Raw genomic sequence first — 23,189 nt, forward strand, 5'->3', positions numbered from 1 at the left:
ATGATTGTAACTGGGGAGTCTAGCCCTTCATTATACATTCTGGCACTAGAGCAGGGGTTTTCAACCCAGTCCTTGGGGCACACCCAGCCATTTGGGGTTTTCAGGCTATCCCCATTGAATATCCTGAAAACCCCAGCTAGCGAGTGCCCCGAGGACTGCACTAGAGGATGGCTTCAGTATTTAGCAGGGCCGCTGAGAGACTGAACCGGGGCAGGGCCGCTGCTGCTGCGGCCCCCCCCACCCCCCAATCACTGCCCCTGCCTAAATACCTTAGCTGGCAGGGATCCCGAGGCCCCACCCTTCAGAAGACGTCTTCCTGCAGTGCTGACTGCCGGCCCCTGCAGCTGCTTTTCCTGTCAGGGCATTCTCAGTTTTAAAACCGAGCATGTGCGCCTGAGAGGAAAAGCAGCCGCTCAGCAATGGGCAGAAGGGCAGCGCTGAAGGGAAGCTCCGGGTCCTCCCCAGCCTCCAAGGGGGGGCCCGGTGCTGGAGTTTTCTCTCTCCTACTCCTGTTGGGACGCGATCACTCAGGCCAAGTAGTATTTTTTTTATAACTTCCTAAAATGTGGTTAATAAATGTAAGTATATTTGTTATTTGTATTTGCTGTGTATGTGTACCCCTTCCCAGTCCCCTGTAGCCTCTAGGACATAGTAGATGACAATGACGGCAGAAAAAGACCTGCACGGTCCATCCAGTCCGCCCAACAAGATAAACTCGTATGTGCTACTTTTTCTGTATACCTTACCTTGATTTGTATCTGCCATTGTCAGGGCACAGACCGTAGAAGTCTGCCCAGCACTATCCCCGCCTCCCAACCACCAGCCCCGCCTCCCAACCACTAGCCCCGCCTCCCAACCACTAGCCCTGGCACAGACCGTAGAAGTCTGCCCAGCATTAGCCCCGCCTCCCAACCACCAGCTCTACTACTACTACTCAACATTTCCAAGGCGCTACCAGACTCACGCAGCGCTATACTGCCACCCAATCTCGGCTATGATAAATGATAAAGTATTGATATATGGAGACCAGATACAAAGTAACTTCTTGTTTTTTATTGCTTCTGCAGTCAACCGATAATCGCCTCATACGCAATAACTCATACATCTGATTGCGCCACTGCGTAAGCATCGGTGGTTCAGCATGAATCCTTTGCAAAGAATATAGCACTTACCCAATCAGTGAGGCTTTACGCAAAATTATTAGTATTTTATATGTAAACCTCTTTGATATGTTCTTAGGCGGTTAATCAAATAAGTGTAACCTCGATGTCCTGCAGAGACCCCAGTTGGTTTGGTTTTCAGGTGTTCCATAATGAATACACGTGCGAAAGAGGCAGTGCAGATGTCCTGAAAAACTGAGCAGCTGGGAGTTCCCCAGCGTCGGTTTGGGAAGCCCCGATGTTGAGAAGGAAGAGCAACACTTCAAATAGTAAACACTAGGGATGGGCAGTGTAGTTTCCCATGTAGCTTCCATGAATGTTTGCTTTATTCATTTTCATTTGGCCATTTTTTTCCTCACAGGTGTGCTTCTTTCAGAAAGAGGGTTCACTGTCAGGCTTATTTTCGAAAGAGAAGGACGCCCATCTTTCGACACAAATCGCAAGATGGGCGTCCTTCTCACAGGGTCGTCCAAATCAGCATAATCGAAAGCCGATTTTGGCCATCCTCAACTGCTTTCCGTTGTGGGGACAACCAAAGTTCACGGGGCATGTCGGAGGCGTAGCGAAGGCGGGACTGGGGCGTGCCTAACACATGGGCGTCCTCGACCGATAATGGAAAAAAGAAGGGCGTCCCTGACGAACACTTGGACGACTTTACCTGGTCCTTTTTTTCTTACAACCAAGCCACAAAAATGTGCCCTAAATGACCAGATGACCACCGGAGGGAATCAGGGATGACCTCCCCTTCTTCCCCCAGTGGTCACTAACCCCCACCCACCCTCAAAATTTTTTTTAAAATATTTTTTCCAGACTCAGATATCATGCCCAGCTCCATAACAGCAGTATGCAGGTCCATGGAGCAGTTTTAGTGGGTGCAGTGCACTTCAGGCAGGCGGACCCAGGCCCACCCCCCCCCCCCCCCCACCTGTTACACTTGTGGTGGTAAATGTGAGCCCTCCAAAACCCACCCGAAACCCACTATACCCACATGTAGGTGCCCCCCTTCATCCCTTAGGGCTATGGTAGTGGTGTACAGTTGTGGGGAGTGGGTTTTGGGGGGCTCAGCACACAAGGGAGCTATGCACCTGGGAGCAATTTGTGAAGTCCACTGCAGTGCCTCATAGGGTGCCCGGTTGGTGTCCTGGCAGTCAGGGGGACCAGTGCACTACGAATGCTGGCTCCTCCCACAACCAAAGGGCTTGCATTTGCATTTGGTTGTTTCTCAGATGGGCGTCCTTGGTTTCCATTATGGCCAAAAATCGGGGATGACCATCTCTAAGGTCAACCTAAATTTTGCGATTTGGGCGTCCCCGACCGTATTATCGAAGCGAAAGATGGACGCCCATCTTGTTTCAATAATACGGGTTTCCCAACCCCTTTGCCGGGACGTCCTGCGAGGACGTCCTCAGGAAAACTTGGGCGCCCCTTTCGATTATGCCCCTCCACGTGTGCATTTGAGTTCTTGCATGTGCAGTGTTTGCAAATGGTATGCATTCTCTCGAAAGAGGAAGCACTATTATTGGCTATTGATAAAATGCAAATTTGGTTTGTTTTTTTATTCTGCTCATTTGCAAATTTTTTTTTAAGAAATGTATTTATTGAACTAGTAAAACAAGTAAATAACAAACTCAAAAGCAGAGCGATAACAACAAACAAAGATCACCTACACCACCCCCCAAAAAAACTCATTTGCATTTGATAATGACATGCAGTGGTATGGGATGTGTTGTTGGCATGTCCCATATCATTGAAAAACAAATGCCCATCCCTAGTAAACACTATCAGCTTGATATTCAAAAGCACTTATCAGAGTAGCAGGTGCTGTCCTAAGTTGTCCGGATAATTATCTGGATAGCACTGCTGAATATCGCCGTTATCTGGATAGCCATATAGTGGCCGGGGATATACTTCACGGCGAGCATTTAACAGAAACTCCAATCCTTATTACAGCTGGTAAACCATCAAAGAGTGGTATTGGGGTTAACAGCACTGGAAAAACACACCATGTCGCAGTTTTTTTGTGTCCAAAAGCCCTAGTTTATACCTCTGTTTTACTGCATCACTTTGATCTGGTGTATGGGTGAGGCTTTGGTTTGTATCCACAATCAATCTTGCAGTTCATCTCTGCTAGAATCCTGAAGTGCTTTTTACCTTTAATGGTATTCCCCAAGACAACAGAGTTGGAAGCTGAACTGCCTTTCCTTAAACACTTTCCTACGCATTAATGCATGTGGTGGTTCTGTATCATAAGTGTGGCTAGAATACAGTGTTCCAATCTCAACTTGCCTCAGGAAAATGAGGAATTTAGTTAAAAGTAATGTTCTGTTTGGAAACTCTGCAGGACCTTTCATGGCCAGGGCTTGCTGTGGGAAACCTGTTTCACCGACCAACAGCCACCGTTCTTTTGACAGTGAGAGGGGTGGACACACTGCCACTGTCCAAGGCTGGCGTTTCGTACCCTATAGAGAACGTGAGTATTGGCCAGACTGGGGGGACCCTGCAGTGTCCTATACAGGAAAACCTATGCTGATAGAATGACAGCTGATTTGTGAAACACTTACCCTATATAATAATTCTCACCACCAACGTTCTAATGTGTCTGCCTGTGTCCATGGCTCCTTTGGAGTTGCTGAGCTAGGCTCCGTAGCCAGGCTGATGTCACTCACAGCTGATTCCCAGGCAGGGGGAGGAGTAGGGAAACACGCGGAGCAAGTGGCAGGGAGCGGCACATCAAACAATGACCCTCCTCTCCCCTGCCCTCCCCTCCAGCGACTCTACTCTCCCCCTGCCCCCCCTCCAGCCACCCGCCGATACTTACAAGGGCGGCCTCCAAGACTTCAGCAGAAGTCTCGAGTCCGCCATTGGAAGTCTCGGCGGCCATTTTGAACAGCGATCCGGCAGCGGGGGAGAGTCAGCACCAGCAGCGGGCAGGCAGGACCAGGGATCTTTCCTACCTGCCCCGAAGAATTGGTTACACAACCTGGGTGGATGAAGGAGGGGCAGGTGAGAGAGCAGGGTCGTTGGACATGGGTGGCTGGAGGGGGGGTGCAGGGGGAGAGTAGGGTCGCTGGACATGGGTGGCTGCAGGGGGGCCAGGGGGAGAGGAGGGTCGCAGGACATGGGTGGCTGGAGGGGGGACAGGGGAGAGGAGGGCCATTGTTTGATGCGCCGCTCCCTGCCACTTGGAATTAGCAGTAGAGGAGAAGGGGACAGAGAGGAGAGATTTATCCACAGAATGGCGTACCCGAGGGGGGGGGCGTAGGGAGAGACAAGAGCGGTAGAGTGAATGCACTTGTAGGTCAGTAAGAGAAGTTTGAATTGAATGCGGAAACGGATAGGGAGCCAGTGAAGTGACTTGAGGAGAGGGCTAATGTGAGCAAAGCGATTCTGGCAAAAAATGAGTTATGCAGCAGAGTTTTGGACTGATTGAAGAGGAGAGAGATGGCTAAGTGGGAGGCCGGTGAGAAGCAGGTTGCAATAATCCAGGTGAGAGGTGATAAGAGTGTGGACAAGAGTTCTGGTAGAGTGCTCAGAGAGGAAGGGACGGATTTTGCTGATGTTACAGATTTATAATTTATAGGCATGTATTGTCACAGTTACACTAGTGTTCTGTAAAAGAAAGTAAGTGCCTGCGTCCCTTTATGGAATGATCCCCTTGTCCTTTTTGAGAACCCCAGATACGAGATGCCACCTTTTTATTACTGGGTCGTTACCAAATAGGCTGCTTTCTCTCCACATCTGCATTTAGTGCAAGATTTGCTTGCCACATACAAGGCCACACATGAGTGATCTAGAGTTTCCACCTTGCATCCTCTGACACTTGAACATTGTGAGTGAGCCAAGGCAGGCGTGCCTCCAAAGCACCATCAGCCTCTGCTTGCATTTCAGGAATGTTCTCTGGCTGTTAATATGGCTTTTATTTTTAGGTTTGGTTTTGTTTCTTTGTAATATTCTATTTTTCAAAACAGAAAAGCAATAGACTCAGCTTTCTGCTTAGGATCTTCTTTCTGGTCATTCTTCAGGCTGTTCCGTTTAATCTGGACAGTATCGCAGATGCGATTCGCTCTTTGTTTTCTGAGGACACGCCAGTGGTTCTGCAGCTGGCTCCCAGTGATGAGGTGAGTACAAGCCGGCTATGAGCCAAGATTAATGGTTTCTTTATCTAAGTATCACTTTAATTTTTATTCTCTACCTTCTTTAACCTCTGTGTTGAGTGAAATGTGTTGAAGGTCCTAAAGAGTCTCAGATGGGGGTTTCTTGTACTTTTCAGGTTATCAATAGAAATCAAACAAAATAAAACATGGAAAAGAAAATAAGATGATACCTTTTTTATTGGACATAACTTAATACATTTCTTGATTAGCTTTCGAAGGTTGCCCTTCTTCCTCAGATCGGAAATAAGCAAATGTGCTAGATGACAGTGTATATAAGTGAAAACATTCAACCAATAAATATATGTTACAAGAAATGATTTACTTGGGGGAAAGAGCTCTAGAGCACTCGCTACTGTTTATAATTTAAGAGCAGGCGCTGTATTTATAAGTTTTAGGATATTAATTTCTCCACCAATCACCAAAGGTGATAATTGCAAGAAATTAAATAAATTAAGTATATATCTCTGTTGAAATGCAGTATTCTGTATTGCAAGATTTGAAAGCATGTACTCAGAGCATGGCACTAAGTTTAAAGGTGTCCATGCACTATCAGTATAACTTTAAAAGATACCATATACTCAGAACACAAAGAGACAGAATTTTTAGCTTCAAAAAGGTTGATTTAATATATAAATCATGTAAGTAATATTGCAAACCAAACGAGAGAGGTAGGTCTTACAGATCTTTACAGATAATCTGTGCTTAAGCAAAGTAAAGTAGCAGGTCTAGATCAAAAGTTATGTTACTTACAAGTCCTTGTTACATAGTATGAACAGCATGAGGTAAGCACATGTTTGCAGAAGACAGTCTGTTACACCACTCTGCTTAGAAACTTGTAATGCCGAGCTAAGAAAAAGCAGGCTGAAAAAATCCTTACAGGAAGTGGAGCAAGTGGTCCAGGTAAGCAGCATTCTCAGAGGACAAGCAGGCCGCGTTATTTCCACGTGTGGGTGATGTCATCCAGTGGAGCCCTGGTGCGGATGCTGATTCGCTAGCACTGGAGAAAGTTCTAGCAGCATCCCACCGCGCATACGCTGGTGCCTTGCAGCCCAGTGCTTGAGCGTGGGTCCCCCAGTCTCTCTTTCTGCAGAGCTCAGAGGACACGTTCATGTAGTCTTCTCCTCACACTGTGCTCTTCAGAACTTTTTTTTAACTATTGTGAGTGCCTTCCCCTGCAGGTACTTACCATCTTTCTTTATTGCTCGTATTTTTTCTCTAGCTTTTTGACTTTTTTTTTTTTTTGGGGGGGGGGGGGGGGGGGAGTTCCTTTGTTTTTCACGAGTGGCTGCATGGTTAGGCTGCAGCCCTGACCTCAGTTTGAATGCTTCCCCTTTTTTAATTGTTCAAGGGTCAGGAGTTTAATTTAACCAAAATTCTTTTTTTGATGTCCCAGAAGAGGCTCCCAGTGGCTTCAAGTGGTGCGCCAAATGTCGCCACGTTATTTTACTTGGGGAGGGGGGTGGAGATTCCGGCCCATCCTAGACTTAAGGGCCCTGAACAAATTTCTGGTGAAAGAAAAGTTCAGGATGGTTTCCCTGGGCTATGCTCTTTGGACTTAAAGGATGCCTATACCCATATTTCGATACTTCCTAGTCACAGGAGGTATCTCTGATTTCAAGTGGCGTTTGCCATTTGGCCTAGCTTCTGCCCCCCCCCCCCCCCCCCCCCCCCCCCCCGAGTTTTCATCAAGTGTCTGATGATAGTCGCAAACTGACTCTCAATAGAACCAGAACAGCAATCTTCAACCAGTGATATTTCTTATCAAAAGATATTACTTTACTTAAAGAGCACCCTCAGATAATACTACACAGTAAATTACTGTGACATAGTGGAGTAGCATCTCATTCATCGGGTTGCTCCTATATATTTTATACAAATGCTAAACCCCAATACAAGTGCTACCAAACTGGTGCTATTATTTCAATATATTTCTTTATGTGACTTGATTTATATATCTATATATATATATATATATATATATATATATGTACTCCATCAGTTTCACTATCACTATTCAATCTCACTTAGTAACACAGTGTGCTTCTATCCTCAGAGATATATAAGGCAGGTGCTGACTCAGCAAAACCAGTCACTTATCTAAATCTTGCATCTGAGGTGTGCCGTGACTGCATAATTAGAAAAGTTTGTCTTGTTCCTTCCTCGTTACTCAAAATCAAAATCACATTCAATCCTTCGCCTTCCCCTGAAGGGTTCATCTTACTGCAACTGGTGCTTATCAACTTGTAGGCGGTGAGTCCATGTCTGTACAACCGTTAGTTCCCTTCATGAGAGATTTGTTGTTGACAAAGCCCCCTACCCAGTGCTTTTTTTGTGGAAAAAAAGGTGCCGGTACTCATTGTGGGCGGGGTCACCACACATGGCACCGCCCCTATTATAGCCACACCCACATTAGCCACACCCCTTATACCAGCCATGGCGCATATAAACAGACATCATTGAAAATATTATACTAGTATAGGAGAAAAAATAATGTGATTTTTTTTCATTATAAATAATTTCTGTAAGCTGTTACAGCTCCAGTATACCCAGTGCAAAATAAGACAAATTCCAAACACTAAAATGAAAATAAAATGATTTTTTCTACCTTTGTTGTCTGGTGACTTTGTTTTTCTATCCATATTGGTCCCAGTCTCTGATTCTGCTGCTCTCTGTTCCCTTAACTCCATTTCCAGGGCTTCCTTTCCATTTATTTCTTTACTTTCCTCCTTTCGTCTTCATTTCTTGCCCTACATCCATAAGTAAAAGCTGGGTCCTCCTCCGTGGAATTGACTGGAGGAGGTATAACATGGATCCAGCTTTTGCCTTATTTTCTCCATCCATGTGCAGTTTTCCTCCCCTTTCCCTCACCTCCATCCATGTGCATCTTCTTTTTTCTTTCCTCCCCTCCATCCATGTCCAGCATTTCTCCTCTCTCCTCCCCTCCATCCAAGTCAGCATTTCTCCTCTCTCCTAGCCAACACCTCCATCCATCCATGTCCAGCAATTCTCCTCTATCTCCTGCTCTCCTCTCCATCCATTTCTAGCATTTCTCCTCTCTCCCCTCTCATCCATGTCCAGCAATTCTCTCTTCCCTGTCCTCCCCTCCCTGTCCAGTGATTCTCCTCTCTCCCCTCCATGTCCAGCAATTCTCTCTTCCCTGTCCTCCCCTCCCCATCCAGCGATTCACCTCTCTCCCCTCCATGTCCAGCAATTCTCTCTTCCCTGTCCTCCCCTCCCCATCCAGCGATTCACCTCTCTCCCCTCCATGTCCAGCAATTCTCTCTTCCCTGCCCTTCCCATGTCCAGCAATTCTCTCTCCCCTGCCCTTCCCTCCCATCCCATGTCCAGCAATTCTCTCTCCCCTGCCCATCCCATGTCCAGCAATTCTCTCTCCCCTGCCCTTCCCATGTCCAGCAATTCTCTCTCCTCTGCCCTTCCCTCCCATCCCATTGATTTTCAGCAATTCTCTCTCCCCTGCCCTTCCCATGTCCAGCAATTCTCTCTCCCCTGCCCTTCCCTCCCATCGATTTCTAGCAATTCTCTCTCCCCTGCCCTTCCCATGTCCAGCAATTCTCTCTCCCCTGCCCTTCCCTCCCATCCCATTGATTTCTAGCAATTCTCTCTCCCCTGCCCTTCCCTCCCATCGATTTCTAGCAATTCTCTCTCCCCTGCCCTTCCCTCCCATCCCATTGATTTCCAGCAATTCTCTCTCTCCTGCCCTTCCCTCCCATCCCATTGATTTCCAGCAATTCTCTCTCCCCTGCCCTCCCCTCCCATTACTTCCAGCGATTCTCCGCCTCTTTCCTGCCCTCCCATCGACGTGCAGCGATTTTTCCGTCCCTCCCCTGCCCTCACCTCTCCCATATCCAGCGATTCTTCGTCCCTCAGCGTCCTCCTTCACTGCCTGCCAGCCAGCGTCTGACTCAGAAGCGAACAGTGCAGGCAGCGATTGGCTGGCAGCGTCGTAGCTTCCCTCTGCATGTCCCGCCTACAACTTCCTGTTTACGCATAGGCGGGACTTGCAGAGGGAAGCTACGACGCTGCCAGCCAATCGCTGCCTGCACCGTTCGCTTCTGAGTCCGACTGGCTGGCAGGCAGTGAAGGAGGACGCTGAGGGATGAAGAATCGCTGGATATGAGAGAGGTGAGGGCAGGGGAGGGACGGAAAAATCGCTGCACGTCGATGGGAGGGCAGGAGAGAGGCGGAGAATCGCTGGAAGTAATGGGAGGGGAGGGGAGGAGGAGAAAAAGGTGCCGGTACGCCGTACCGTTGCGTACCGGCACAAAAAAAGCACTGCCCCTACCAAACCTCCAGTCATGGGATGTCACCCAGCTGATGAAAGCTTTTTTTGAGCCTCTGGATACCTGCCATCTGAAGTTTTTTGACCTGGACAGTTGTATTTCTGGTGGTGAGTACTTCAGCTCGCAGAGTCAGTGAGCTCCAAGGCCTAGTAGCTCACCCACCATATATTAAATTTCATTACAACAGAGTAGTCCTCCGCATGCACTCCAAGTTCCTTCCTAAGGCCATGTCGGCATTCCATCTTAACCAATCAGTTGTTTTTCCAAAACTTTTCCCCAGACCTCATGCCCTTCCTGGTGAAAGTTTACTACATACTTTAGACTGCAAGTGAACCTTAGCCTTCTATCTGGAGCGGACTAAAGCCCATAGACGGTGCACCCAGCTTTTTGTTTTTGACCCCAACAGGCTTGGGGTGGCCATCAGCAAACACACACATTCAAATTGGATAGCAGACTGCATCTCCTTTGCTTACGCCCAGGCAGGGCTGACTCTTGAGGGACATGTCGCAGCTCACAATATTAGAGCCATGGCTGCGTTGGTTGCCCACCTGAGATCAGCCTCCATAGCGTAGATTTGCAAAGCTGCAACTTGATCTTCAGTCCACACATTCACATCGCACTACCGTCTGGGACTAATCGGTTTGTTAGGCAGTTCTGCAGAATTTATTCAGTGTCTAGAATCCAACTCCACCCTCCTAGGCCCTGTTTTATTTTGTTCCAGGCTGCACCTACACCTAATATGTATATAGTTTCAGGAAGTTGAGGTTTTAGTTTCAACGTTTTGAGAGTACATTATCCTAGCTTTCTCGTGTTCGGTGAGCCTAGTGGCTAGTGATTCCCACATGTGGGAATAATGCAGCATGCTTGTCCTTGGAGAAAGCAAAGATACTTACCTGTAGCTGGTGTTCTCCAAAGCCACTTATTCTCACATACTCTCCCGCCTCCCCTAGGAGTTGTTTTTGGTTGTACTCTTTAAGCTTTTCACCTGGCTGGGGGATCCATGCTCGAGCGGCAGTTAGGAAGACACTAGCTTATGTGCGGTGGGACCCTGCTAGAACTTCTCTAGTGCTAGCGAATCAGTGTCCGCACCAGGGCTCCATTAGATGACATGTGAGAATAAGCGGCCTGCTATCTTCGGAGAACACCAGCTACAGGTAAGTGTCTTTGCTTTCCCTGCAGATGTTCTGTAACTTGATAACAAGTTGATGTCCTGCAGGGGGTACTCCTGGTCTACAGGTGGTATATCTCACAGGGATTGGTCCTAACTAAATTGGTTGTTTCACTGGTGGAACTCCAACAGTATAAGATATATAATACAGACTTCTAAGAGAGAGTCTGTCTCATTTGCTCTAAGGACCATGTGCTTCCTTTCCTTGCAGAGAGTTTACATGGTTGGGAAAGCAAATACAGTCTTCAAGGATCTTCCCATCACACTGCGGCAACTGCGCAGCCGACTTTTCCAGGAAAATTCAATTCTCAAATCCCTTCCCTTCAACTCTTTGAGCAAAACCAACGAGGTAAAGAATGGCCCCCTTGCCAAATATTAGTTCCGCTGCTGTCTGCCTGTTCAGAATGTCAGTTTCCGTGTTGGGCTGGATTAGGGTTACCATTTTGTGTCCTCTGAAAAAGAGGACACATGTCACGCCCCCGCCACACCTCATGCCCCGCCCCTGCCACGCCCCCTTCAGGTCCGGGTTCTGCCCCCCCCCCCCCCCCCCGTCACATAGTCCCCTCCCCCCCCATCACATACCCCCCCCCCCCCTCACTTACTATCTAGCCCTGGTGGTCTAGTAGCGTCTTCTCTTCGGGGCAGGAAAGAGCCCCCTCTTTCCTGCCCGGAGCGCTGCCTGCCCTTGCCTGCTGCATCCTCCTCGGTATGGCTGGGGATTCAAAATGGCCACCGAGAGTTGAAGCGGCCTTGCAAGAGTTCAACTCTCGGCGGCCATTTTGAATCCCCAGCCAGACCGAGAAGGATGATAGACAGGGGAGGCAGCGCTCTGGGCAGGAAAGAGGGGGCTCTTTCCTGGCCCGAAGACGTCACTAGACCACCAGGGAACATGGTAAGGAAGGGGAGGGGACGGAAGACCAGGTCACCAGACCCACGGCGCTGATCGCACGCCCACCGCACGCACGCGCCTGCCCGCACCCGCGCCCACGTTTGTCCAGAAATCCGGACAAACGGCGCGGGCAAAATCCGCCGGACGCCCCGGACATGCCCTCAAAAAGAGGACATGTCCGGGGAAATCCGGACGTATGGTAACCCTAGGCTGGATCAAGCCATGGGTGGGCAACCACGGTCCTCGAGGGCCACAACCCAGTCAGGTTTTCAAGATTTCCACAATGAATACGCATGAAATTGATTTGCACGTACTGCTTACATCACATACAAATAGACCTCATGCGTATTCATTGTGGAAATCTTGAAAACCTGACTGGGTTGTGGCCCTCGGGGGCTGTGGTTGCCCACCTCCTAGGTTAGGCTGTTTTATATATACTGTACAGCGGGGAGTCTCTTTAGTAACAGAAAGTCTGCCTTTTCCCTTTCGTTTGTCTATAAGACTCAGCATGGTTATACTAGATCAGTGCAGATGGGGTTTTGTGGCACTCGGAAGTAAAGGATTTGTGCACTAGGGCAGTAATTATGAGATACAGGAATACCTGGTGCATGTAGGATAGTGGGGAGAGAGAAATATTAATTGGAGAAAGTGGGATACTTCTTTGCTTTCTAAATTGGATATCTTGGATATACACGGAGCAACTCCACAATCTCTGCAATGTGTTAGGTTTTTGTGATAAATGCAAACAGGAAAAGCAGTGTTGAAGAGAGACAGTGCAAATGGAAGATTAACCAACATTAACAGAGTTGTCTGAATTCTTCTAGGTTGACCTGCTCTTTTTCTCGGAGCTCCAGGTCCTACATGACATTTCTGCTTTGGTAAGTACGAAAACTAGCTTTACTTGTCTGTTATGAATTTTCCGTCTGCTGGCAAAGGGGTGGGGGTAGAGTTTAAAGTCGTAAAGCAATAACGTGACACCAGTTTGTCACCTCATCAAGTGCCTTTCCTAGGACCTGAAGGTGAATGTGCATCACTACATGTAGCGGGAGCATAGGTGATAACCTTTAAGGTTAAGGGAGAGTGATGAGGACTGGCTGTGCGCTGCTGATCGACAATGGAGAAAGGCTGTTCCGCTTATAGAAATAAGTCAGAATTCAGTTTACCTGTGCTTATCTAGACAGTCCTTTCACTAATACGAGTTATAGCTGGTGCAAAAGGTGTTCTGCTTATTTTTTATTTTATTACTAGTAAAAAAAAAGCCCCGTTTCTGATGCAAATGAAACGGGGGGGGGGGGGGGGGCTAGCAATGTTTTCTTCTGTGTGCATGTGGGAGTGTGTGTGTCCCTGCCCTCTGGCCTCTCTCCCCTCCCCCCTCTGAGTCCTTCACTGTTACAGAGCCAGCGATTTGATTTCGTGCTCTGCTGTTTTCCTTCACTGACTGTGTTACAGAGAGGGCGGGGCAGACACTCATAGGGAAACCGGATATCTCGGATATCTCGCCCCCTTCACACTTCCGGCTGGAGGCTTCATAGAACGTTGGTTTTGCCTTTTATATAGAGAGATTTGTTGCATTTGTATCCCACATTTTCCCACCTATTTGCAGGCTCAATGTTCTGTTCTGCCTTAGATGATGACCTCATCATTAGTTTTACTTACCCCACCTCCCCATTCCCCCTCTACTCATCCCATCCTTCTCTTCTCCATCTCCCCTTTATTTTATCCCTCCTTACCCCTTTTCTCCCAGCTTATACTATCCTATCCTGTCTACCCTCTCTTATCCTAATCATACATTATCAAGCTCAACTTATAATGTTTTGAAATTTCTATTTATGACTTTGTATTTGAAATTACTATGTAAGCAGCATTGAGCCTGCATTATGTGGGAAAGCGCGGGGTACAAATCAAACATATAAATGGCAAGAGGCGTATTCACTCGCAAATGCGCAGTAGAGACCCTCTCTGTCCCGCCCCCGCGTCAATACGTGATGACGGGGGCGTGACAGAGAGGGAACCTGCGCACCTGCGAGTGAGGGAACCGCCGTCGCTACCGCTCCCCCCACCCACCCGAAGTCGCCGCCGCCACCCACCCTCCACCCGGCCCGGGTACCTGGCTTCACTATTCAAGCTGCCGGAACGCAGCACACAGCTCATCTGAGCTGCCGTTGGCCTTCCTTACCTGCCCGTGTCCCGCCCTCGCCGACGTTACGTCACACGAGGGCGGAACACATGCAGAGAAGAAGGAAGGCCGACGGCAGCTCAGATGAGCTGTGTGCTGCGTTCCGGCGGTTTAAATAGTGAAGCCAGGTACCCGGCCCGGGCGGAGGGGACTCCGGGGGGGGCGGCGGCGACCTATCCGGGTGGGGGTCCTTTCACCCCTCCCCCTTCCTTTACTAGCCCGTTTTTACGGGCTCAACGGCTAGTGTAATAAATAAATAAAATGTGGCTTACATGGTACCGTGAAGGCATTCGCCAGCTCCGGTATAGAAACAAATACAGGTTGATGTTATAGTCTTATAAGGTTTATAGATCTAGACAACAGTTAGGAATAGCAGAGAAGGAGAGCTGAATAGTATACATTATAAGGTTTGTTTAAGTTGTGCTGCAGAGATTCAGGCCCTTAAGTTGGGTCCGTAGGGTATGCCTTTTCGAACAGGTGGGTCATTAATGCTTTCCGGAAATTAAGGTGATCATACATTGTTTTCACAGCTTTTGGTAGTACGTTCCACAATTGTGTACTTATGTAGGAGAAACTGGATACATAAAGTGATTTATATTTGAGTCCTTTGCAAATTGGGTAATGGAGATTTAAGTAAGTTCTTGTAGGTCTGACTGCAGTTCTGGTTGGGAGTGATGAGGTCAGTCATGTATCCTGGGGCTTCGCCGTAGATAATTTTATGGACCAGGGTGCAGATTTTGAAAGCTATGCGTGCTCTGATTGGGAGCCAGTGCAGCTTTTCCCAGAGGGGTTTGGCGCTTTTGAATCGCGTTTTACCAAATATAAGTCTGGCTGTTGTGTTTTGAGCGGTCTGAAGTTTCTTTAAGAGTTGCTCTTTGCATCCCACATAAATTCCGTTACAATAGTCTACGTGGCTTAGTACCATTGATTGTGTCAGGTTGCGGAAAGTTTCCCTCGGGGAAAAATGGTTTCAGGCGTTTAAGTTTCCACATCGAGTGGAACATTTTCTTGGTTGTAGAATTCACTTGGCTCTCGAGTGTCAGGTTACAGTCGATTATGACCCAGAGAATTTTCAGGCTGTCGGCGATAAGGAGGGTGTAGTCTGGGGTGTTTAAGTTTGTAGATTTGTACGTGTTATCAAGGTGCTAGAGGGTGCTGGCTTCTTTGGGACTTTGCTGAGGGGGAGAGGTTGAGAGGAGTTAAGGCTATTGGTGTGGACAGCCTGAAGAAGACCTGAGCTGACTTAAGTTCTGAGTGGGCTACTGGCATTCTATAGGTGACAGTTGAGTCAGTTGGGTGGGTACACAGAAAGAGAGGATGTGCGCCATTATGAGTGAAACTGACAAACGCTTGGTGAGAGAAGTTTTAATGTGTAGAATTAATGTCACAGAATTTTGGGCTCTAAAGAATTTTACAGGAAGCTATGGTATGAAAGTCAAGAGAGAATGAGGACATATGTGACAGGCAATGGAAATAATTTAAGATAATACCTGTTCAAGTAAGGGCTTAGGCAGCTAAGAAGCTATGTTTATATCGTTTTTATTAAGTGTGCCACAACGAAGAACATAAAACATGCATAGCAAAGTTGAAAACAACCAAGAAATCTTCGAAACAAACAAAAGAACCGTAGAATAACACACTCAAAAAGAACAAGAGTGAAGTGACTGAGTAATTAAATAAAAGTATGCACACACCAAAAGACAACAGAGATACAGAGAGAGATTACTACTATTTAGCATTTCTATAGCACTACAAGACGTACGCAGCACTGCACAAACATAGAAGAAAGACAGTCCCTGCTCAAAGAGCTTACAATCTAATAGACAAAAAATAAAGTAAGCAAATCAATTAATGTGTACAGGAAGGAGGAGAGGAGGGTAGGTGGAGGCGAGTGGTTAGAAGTGGTTACGAGTGAAAAGCAATGTTAAAGAGGTGGGCTTTCAGTCTAGATTTAAAGGTGGCCAAGGATGGGGCAAGACGTAGGGGCTCAGGAAGTTTATTCCAGGCGTAGGGTGCAGCGAGACAGAAGGCGCGAAGTCTGGAGTTGGCAGTAGTGGAGAAGGGAACAGATAAGAAGGATGTATCCATGGAGCGGGGTGTAGGGAAGGACGAGTGTGGAGAGATACTGGGGAGAGATCAAGTAGTACTTACCAGATCCAAAGTCCTTAGGGATGTTCGAGTAGTAAGATCAAAAAGGAAATCCAATGCAAAGAATCTAGCTCTAAACCATGCAAGGTTAAATTAACAATTTTTAAGTAAAACATTTAAATAGTCTCTCACTATTCCTAGCTGAGAACGTTCTTGTGATTTCCAAAGGCAATGTTACATAGTCCTGAAGTAAAGCATATACCTCTTCAGTTTTGTGAGAAAACCTACTAAAAAATTTCAATATTTAATTATTAGTAACATAATAAAAATATTAGATCCCCTGGTTTGATATTGAAATTAATTGGGAAATCAACTGTGACAATAGTAACATCTGTTTTATAAAGTGTAATACCACACTCCGCCACCAGAGGGTGTATATACATATACATAATATATATATATATATATATATATATATATATATACTACTACTACTACTTAACATTTCTAGAGCGCTACTAGGGTTATATATATATATATATATATATATATATATATATATATATATATACACACTAGCGGCCGTTAAGCCTGTTAAAAGGGGCGAGATTTCCAGCTTCCCTCCTCGCCGCCGCTCCCTCCCCCCTCCGTGCTGGGCCCCCTGCACTGACCTGACAGTGCCTCTCACCTCTGTGTGAAAGCGCTGCAGGCAGCAGCAGATCTCTCTGCTGCTGCCTGCAGCGCTTCCACACGGAGGTGAGAGGCGCTGTCAGGTCAGTGCAGGGGGCCCGATACGGAGGAGGGCGGGAGCGGTGGGGGGGGGGGGGGGGTGGAGGTTGGTGCACGCGATGTTCGTTTCCAGGCGGCAGCGTCCGACAGTGACTCCGACTCCCTCTGTTACGCCCTCTGATGTCATCACGTCTTGATGCGAGGGCGGGACAGAGAGGGAAGTCTCTACTGCGCATTTACAGGTGAGTCAGTCACTTGCCGTTTATATAATATATAATACTAGTAAAAAAAAGCCCCGTTTCTGATGCAAATGAAACGGGGGCTAGCAATGTTTTCTTCTGTGTGCATGTGGGAGTGTGTGTGTCCCTGCCCTCTGGCCTCTCTCCCCTCCCCCCTCTGAGTCCTTCACTGTTACAGAGCCAGCGATTTGATTTCGTGCTCTGCTGTTTTCCTTCACTGACTGTGTTACAGAGAGGGCGGGGCAGACACTCATAGGGAAACCGGATATCTCGCCCCCTTCACACTTCCAGCTGGAGGCTTCATAGAACGTTGGTGTTGCTTTTTATATAGAGAGATAGTGGAATATAAGCAAAGAGAACAGTAGTTTAATGGGATGTATGAATATCAAAATGATATCCCATCCTCCATTAAAGTTAGGGGCATTTGCTGCCAGGACTTCAGAAATGCCTTTGGTTTCTCAACCAAGCGGTTTAGATTCACAGAGGTCATATCTTGTAATCTCCGTGTCACGAAACTCCCAGGTGTTTCAGTTTACTAATACTATTGTAGACACACAGATCTTATAAATCTCTCTGTTGACTTTACCAGAGAGCATAAGATTTTCTGATTTTGTCCAGATAACCAAAGATTGTGCCATATGAGCTTAACATATTACAGATATAGCTCCCCCACGTGTAGGTTTGTTAAGATTAAGAGATGCTACTAACTGCCCCAGGGCGAAAGGGGCAGAAAAACACTGAGAAACTGTAAGAAATAATAAGTGTGGCAAACAACACAGTCAGGATTCATTCCTGTAGAATGATCAGCATTGGAGGTAAATGAAGTGGATTTATTTATTACATTTGTATCCCACATTTTCCCACCTATTTGCAGGCTCAATGTGGCTTACATAGTACCATCAGAGGCGTTTGCCCAGTCGGTGGATAACAAATACAAAGTTATATAGTGATCGCATGAGGTATAAGTGGAGGGTCGGAATGGATGAAGATTGCGTGTTGTCCTGTTCGATCATAGTCATGCTGTGTTGGTAGGTGAAGAGGGTTACGTGGGGTCGTTGGGGTCGAAATGGATGAAGATTGCGTGTTGTCCTGTTCGATCATAGTCATGCTGTGTTGGTAGGTGAAGAGGGTTACGTGGGGTCGTTGGGGTCGGAATGGATGAAGATTGCATAATGTCCTGTTCGATCATAGTCATGCTGTGTTGGTAGGTGAAGAGGGTTACGTGGGGTCGTTGGGGTAAAGCCTTTTTGAAGAGGTTGGTTTTTAGTGATTTCCTGAAGTTCAAGTGGTCGTGGATTGTTTTCACAGCTTTTGGGAGCCCATTCCATCGTTGTGCGCATATGTAAGAGAAGCCGGCTGCGTAAGTTGTTTTGTATTTCAGTCCTTTGCAATTTGGGTAGTGTAGATTTAGGTAGGATCTTGATGATCTGACTTTGTTTCTTACTGGTATGTCTATGAGGTCTGTCATGTATTATAGCCCTTTTACAGACTAAATCCCTTAGTCCAGAAAATAAGTTGGTTTCACAAATCAGAGAGAGAGAATTATGGGAAGCTATTGAGTACTCCTTCAGGCAAAGTGGCAGGTCCAGACGGATTGCTGATAGAATTTTATTTAAAACAATTTTGGTCATTAATACAAAACGTTTTCTTAAAAGTTATGAACCTGGCATTGTTGGGACCTTTGACCACATGCGGTGGAGTTGTCCAATCATACAGACTTTGTGGGTGGGAGTACATGCCGAAATTCAGAACATAATAATACCTCTCCACCCTCATATCTCTCCCTACACTCCTTCCCAGGAACTCCGTTCACTAGGCAAATCTCTCCTAATTGCATGCACCCTTCTCCTCCATCGCTAACGCCAGACTCCGTTCCTTTTATCTCGCCGCACCTTATGCTTGGAACAGACTTCCTGAGCCATTACGTCAAGCTCTCCATCCCTGGCCGCCTTCAAATCCGGGCTAAAGGCCTACTTGTTTGATGCTGCTTTTAATTCCTGTCACCTGCTCATAACCTTTATCTTGTCTTCCTCTCTTCAATAGTCCCTTTTCCCTATGTGTCCTGTCTGTCCTACCCTTATCCCTTATTTGTTCTGTCTGTCCTGATTTAGATTGTAAGCTCTTTTGAGCAGGGACTGTCTTCTTCATGTTCAACTGTGAAGCGCTGCGTACGACTGGTAGCGCTATAGAAATGATTTGTAGTAGTAGTAGTAACATCCTTACCATTCACAGAAGATAACCATGTTGTTGGGTTACCTGGATTTTAGACGGAAGAGACCTTGTAAGTTTTTATTAGCAGCAAGATTAGCAACCACATTCAAATGGAAGCACCAAGCACCTCCCTCATTGGAAAACTGGAGATCCAAAGTTCTTTGGCTGAATGAGATGGAAGCAACTAGAACTAAATGGTATGGACGAACTGTCCAGTTCACGCCAGGGTCGTTATGCTCATATTAGCCCTCTCCTCAAGTCACTTCACTGGCTTCCTATCCATTTCCGCATACAGTTCAAACTCCTCTTATTGACTTACATGTGCATTCACTCTGCAGCTCCTCAGTACCTCTCCACTCTCATCTCTCCCTACACTCCTCCCCGGGAACTCCGTTCACTGGGTAAATCTCTCTTATCTGTACCCTTCTCCTCCACCGCTAACTCCAGACTCCATTCCTTTTATCTTGCTGCACCATATGCCTGGAATAGACTTCCTGAGCCGGTACGTCAAGCTCCACCTCTGGCCGTCTTCAAATCTAAGCTAAAAGCCCACCTTTTTGATGCTGCTTTTAACTCCTAACCCTTACTCACTTGTTCAGTACCCTTTTTTTATCATCCTCACTTTAATATTCCCTTATCTCTTGTTTGTCCTGTTTGTCTGTCCTAATTAGATTGTAAGCTCTGTCGAGCAGGGACAGTCTCTTCATGTTCAAGTGTACAGCGCTGCGTACGTCTAGTAGCGCTATACAAATGATAAGTAGTAGTAGTCTTTGAGATTCCGGAATCTTGCTACTCTTTGGGATTCTGCACAGAATCTTGCTACTCTTTGGGATTCTGGAATCTTGCTGCTCTTTGGGATTCTGGAATCTTTCTGCTCTTTGGGATTCTGGAATCTTTCTACTCTTTGGGATTCCGGAATCTTGCTACTCTTTGTCCTTATCCCTTATTTGTTCTGTTCGTCTGTCCTAATTAGAATGTAAGCCCTGTCGAGCAAGGACTGTCTCTTCATGTTCAAGTGTACAGCGCTGCGTACGTCTAGTAGTACTATAGAAATAAGTAGTAGTAGTCTTTGGGATTCCGGAATCTTGCTACTCTTTGGGATTCTGCACAGAATCTTGCCACTCTTTGGGATTCCGGAATCTTGCTACTCTTTGTCTTTATCCCTTATTTGTCCTGTTTGTCTGTCCTAATTAGATTGTAAGCTCTGTCGAGCAGGGACTGTCTCTTCATGTTCAAGTGTACAGCACTGCATACGTCTAGTAGTGCTATAGAAATGATAAGTAGTACTAGAATATGGAAACCAATGGACGTTACTTTGGTTTAGTGATGTACATAAGATATGCTACCTTGGGGGAGGAGGGAAGGGTAGGGAGTAAGGGGGGAATTTTGGGGAGATAATGGGGAAAAGAGGATGTTGGACAATTTTTTTGATTAAGATGAAAATGTTTGGGGAGAATTGTGCTCCTGTTGCGGTGTTATTTTTAATAAAAACTTTATAAATTAAAAAAAAAAAAAGATATGCTACCACTTAACATGACCCCCCTCATGCCAGAAGTTTGAATTCAGAAACCCACTTTAGCAAGCTCTAAAAATTGTGGTTCATCCTTTCCCACGTTAGCAATGGCGACTAGTTCTGATTGAATTAAGATATTCGGTTTGCATATTACGTTAATATTTATTTTAAATGACTATCTCAATAACTATTTAGATAGGATGCACATGTGTTAGATTTACAGCTCTTGATGAAGAATCCTGATAAGTGAAAGCACACGTCACCCTACTTTCTTTGTATACTGGAATTGTGAAATTATTACAAATAAAGATTTTAAAAAAAAGTCTGAGATGCCGACGCCTGCATGTGAGTTGGTGAAAGAGAAGCCATCTGTTTTTCTTGTTGACTGTCTGTTCTTTTCCCTTTCAGCTGTCTAGACACAAACATCTGGCAAGGGATCACTCCCCTGATGTGTACTCTTTGGAACTGGCTGGCCTGGAGGAGATAGGCAAACACTACGGAGAGGATTCCCAGCAGTTTCGGGATGCATCTCGGATCCTGGCAGAGTCTCTAGAGAAGGTAAGGTTGCATTCTTTACAGCCTGCCACTTTGTTAGGCTGGAGCCATCCACACATTCTTAGATCAGTCCAGTTCTGGCCATTTAAGTGCCAGATCATGTTCATCCAGTGGCGTAACAAGGGGGGCTGCCACCCGGGGCGGTTTGCCGTTGCACCCCCCCCCCCCCCGACCCAGTGCCTACCCTCCTCAACTCCGTCCAACCAGCTCCCACACCCTACCTTTAAAGAAATCTCAGAAGCCGAGGCGAGGCGCAGCGCCTCGCGCCTGCATGTAAAAAAAGTGTGGATTGTCTCATCGGGCCTTCCCTCACTCTGTCTGTCCCGCCCTTGTGGAAATAGGAAGTTGCGTCAGTGGAGGGCGGGATATTGGTTTTCTCATAAGCTCCCACTGTTCTAACGAATAACAATTTAAATCTTGTATCAACATGTAAGTGAGAATTTCATTGGTTTCCTCTCTGCCCATCCCTGCATCGCCACCCAGATAGTCGTATGGTCCATTATCTCTACCAGCTTTGTGAGCGTAGAGCGTGAAAAGTGTGTGAAATCTTTGTTGGTGGGGTGGAGTACTCGCCATATCTTTGCAATTTCTTATACTGTCTCATCTGACTGTATTGCGTACTGGGAGATCTATCGATTTCCACATCAAGATCACAGGTAAAATCTCCCCCCCCCCCCCCCCCCCACTTCCCGGAATATATAATTGGAGCTTTCCATTGAGTTGAGTTTTTCTCAGCTTCTCCTTGCTTTAAAGATATTTTTTTTTCATTGTTGTTAAAATTATATTACCTTGTACTTGGATCAAACAGGATTGTGGACAAAATTTAAAAGAAAAGGTCTTAAGAATGTGTATCTCCATGTTAAATATTAAGGATATTTCTTAGACATTTATATGTAAATGTCAAAATTAATAAAAATATTAAACTATGGGCTCCCCATGTAGACTCCCTGCTGTAAGAAGACTGGACAGCACTGACATACCTTTCTTAATTTTACTTTAAAGATTATGTAATTTCCAACTTATAAGTGGAATTTTAATTGTATTGAAAAGTGCCATGAAGGTACATCATTGGCAGTTATATCAAAATTAGATAAACTTGGAATCTCTTTCAAAACTTTATCTATAATCGATCCCACTCCTTATGTATCAAAATAACCACCCCTGCCTTGCAATCTCCTGAAGCAAAACCATATACATCACCAACCCACCATCTTTTCAATTTTGCATGTTCCTGCTCTGTCATTTGGGTCTCACGAGGCAGGGTGATTTGAGCTTCCTTATATATCTTATGCCTATTCTAGACATCCCATGAACCAAAATGTATATTATGTGTCAGTCCAGTCCCTGATCTGTGCTTCTAAGCTGTTGATTGTAGAAACCCCTCATCTCGAAAAGCCACAAAAGATTTTATTTTTCCTTCTTTTGCCTTTCACATAACGTAATCCACGACTATACCATCGCTTCAAATACAATTTTGTGGTATCCGAATCAAGGTCTTTATTTCCCCATAAGGGAGGGAGGTACCATTGATCGTGGTGCAACTCATTTGTCTACAGAACCAGTGCCAGCCCTGTCTTACGGATTTTAACAAAAACAATCTGAATTTCTAAAATGTTGAGTTCTTTGAGGAACGTACATGTGTTGCTTATGTGGAAGTAAAGTTTCCAGCGTATGGGGCTGCCCCTCGTACAGCACTACACTAATGTGAATCACCTTTCAGTTTGCAGATGAGATGTTTCACGTCTATGGGGGAAACGCAGTGGTGGAAGCAGTTACTGTGAGGAGCTTCGAAACGCCCCTTGTGCGGAAGACGCGCTCAATCCTTGAGGCAAAACAGACTGTAAGTATTTAATTTTAATTTAATTGCACATTTCTGTTCCGCTTGGATTAAAAATAATGTCTGAAAGTGGATTACAATATACATAAAAACAGAAACGACACAAAGTAGGACACAATCAAAGAATAACAATAGCCTGTTCAATAGGAAAATTATTTCTGAAACAACC

General features: G+C 46.1%; 1 protein-coding gene across 1 annotated transcript in view; it reads left to right on the forward strand.

Moving 5' to 3' along the window:
- Positions 1 to 23,189, forward strand: part of LOC115458988 (renin receptor-like) — a 49,390-nt gene that overhangs the window by 20,785 nt on the left and 5,416 nt on the right. The window contains exons 3-8 of the mRNA XM_030188846.1: positions 3,502 to 3,630; positions 5,183 to 5,278; positions 10,995 to 11,132; positions 12,497 to 12,550; positions 21,037 to 21,186; positions 22,904 to 23,023. Coding sequence (XP_030044706.1) covers positions 3,502 to 3,630; positions 5,183 to 5,278; positions 10,995 to 11,132; positions 12,497 to 12,550; positions 21,037 to 21,186; positions 22,904 to 23,023 — 687 coding nt within the window. The remainder of the gene's footprint in view (positions 1 to 3,501; positions 3,631 to 5,182; positions 5,279 to 10,994; positions 11,133 to 12,496; positions 12,551 to 21,036; positions 21,187 to 22,903; positions 23,024 to 23,189) is intronic.

This window comes from Microcaecilia unicolor, unplaced genomic scaffold (assembly GCF_901765095.1).
Source record: "Microcaecilia unicolor unplaced genomic scaffold, aMicUni1.1, whole genome shotgun sequence".
NCBI classification, from domain to species: Eukaryota; Metazoa; Chordata; class Amphibia; order Gymnophiona; family Siphonopidae; genus Microcaecilia; species Microcaecilia unicolor.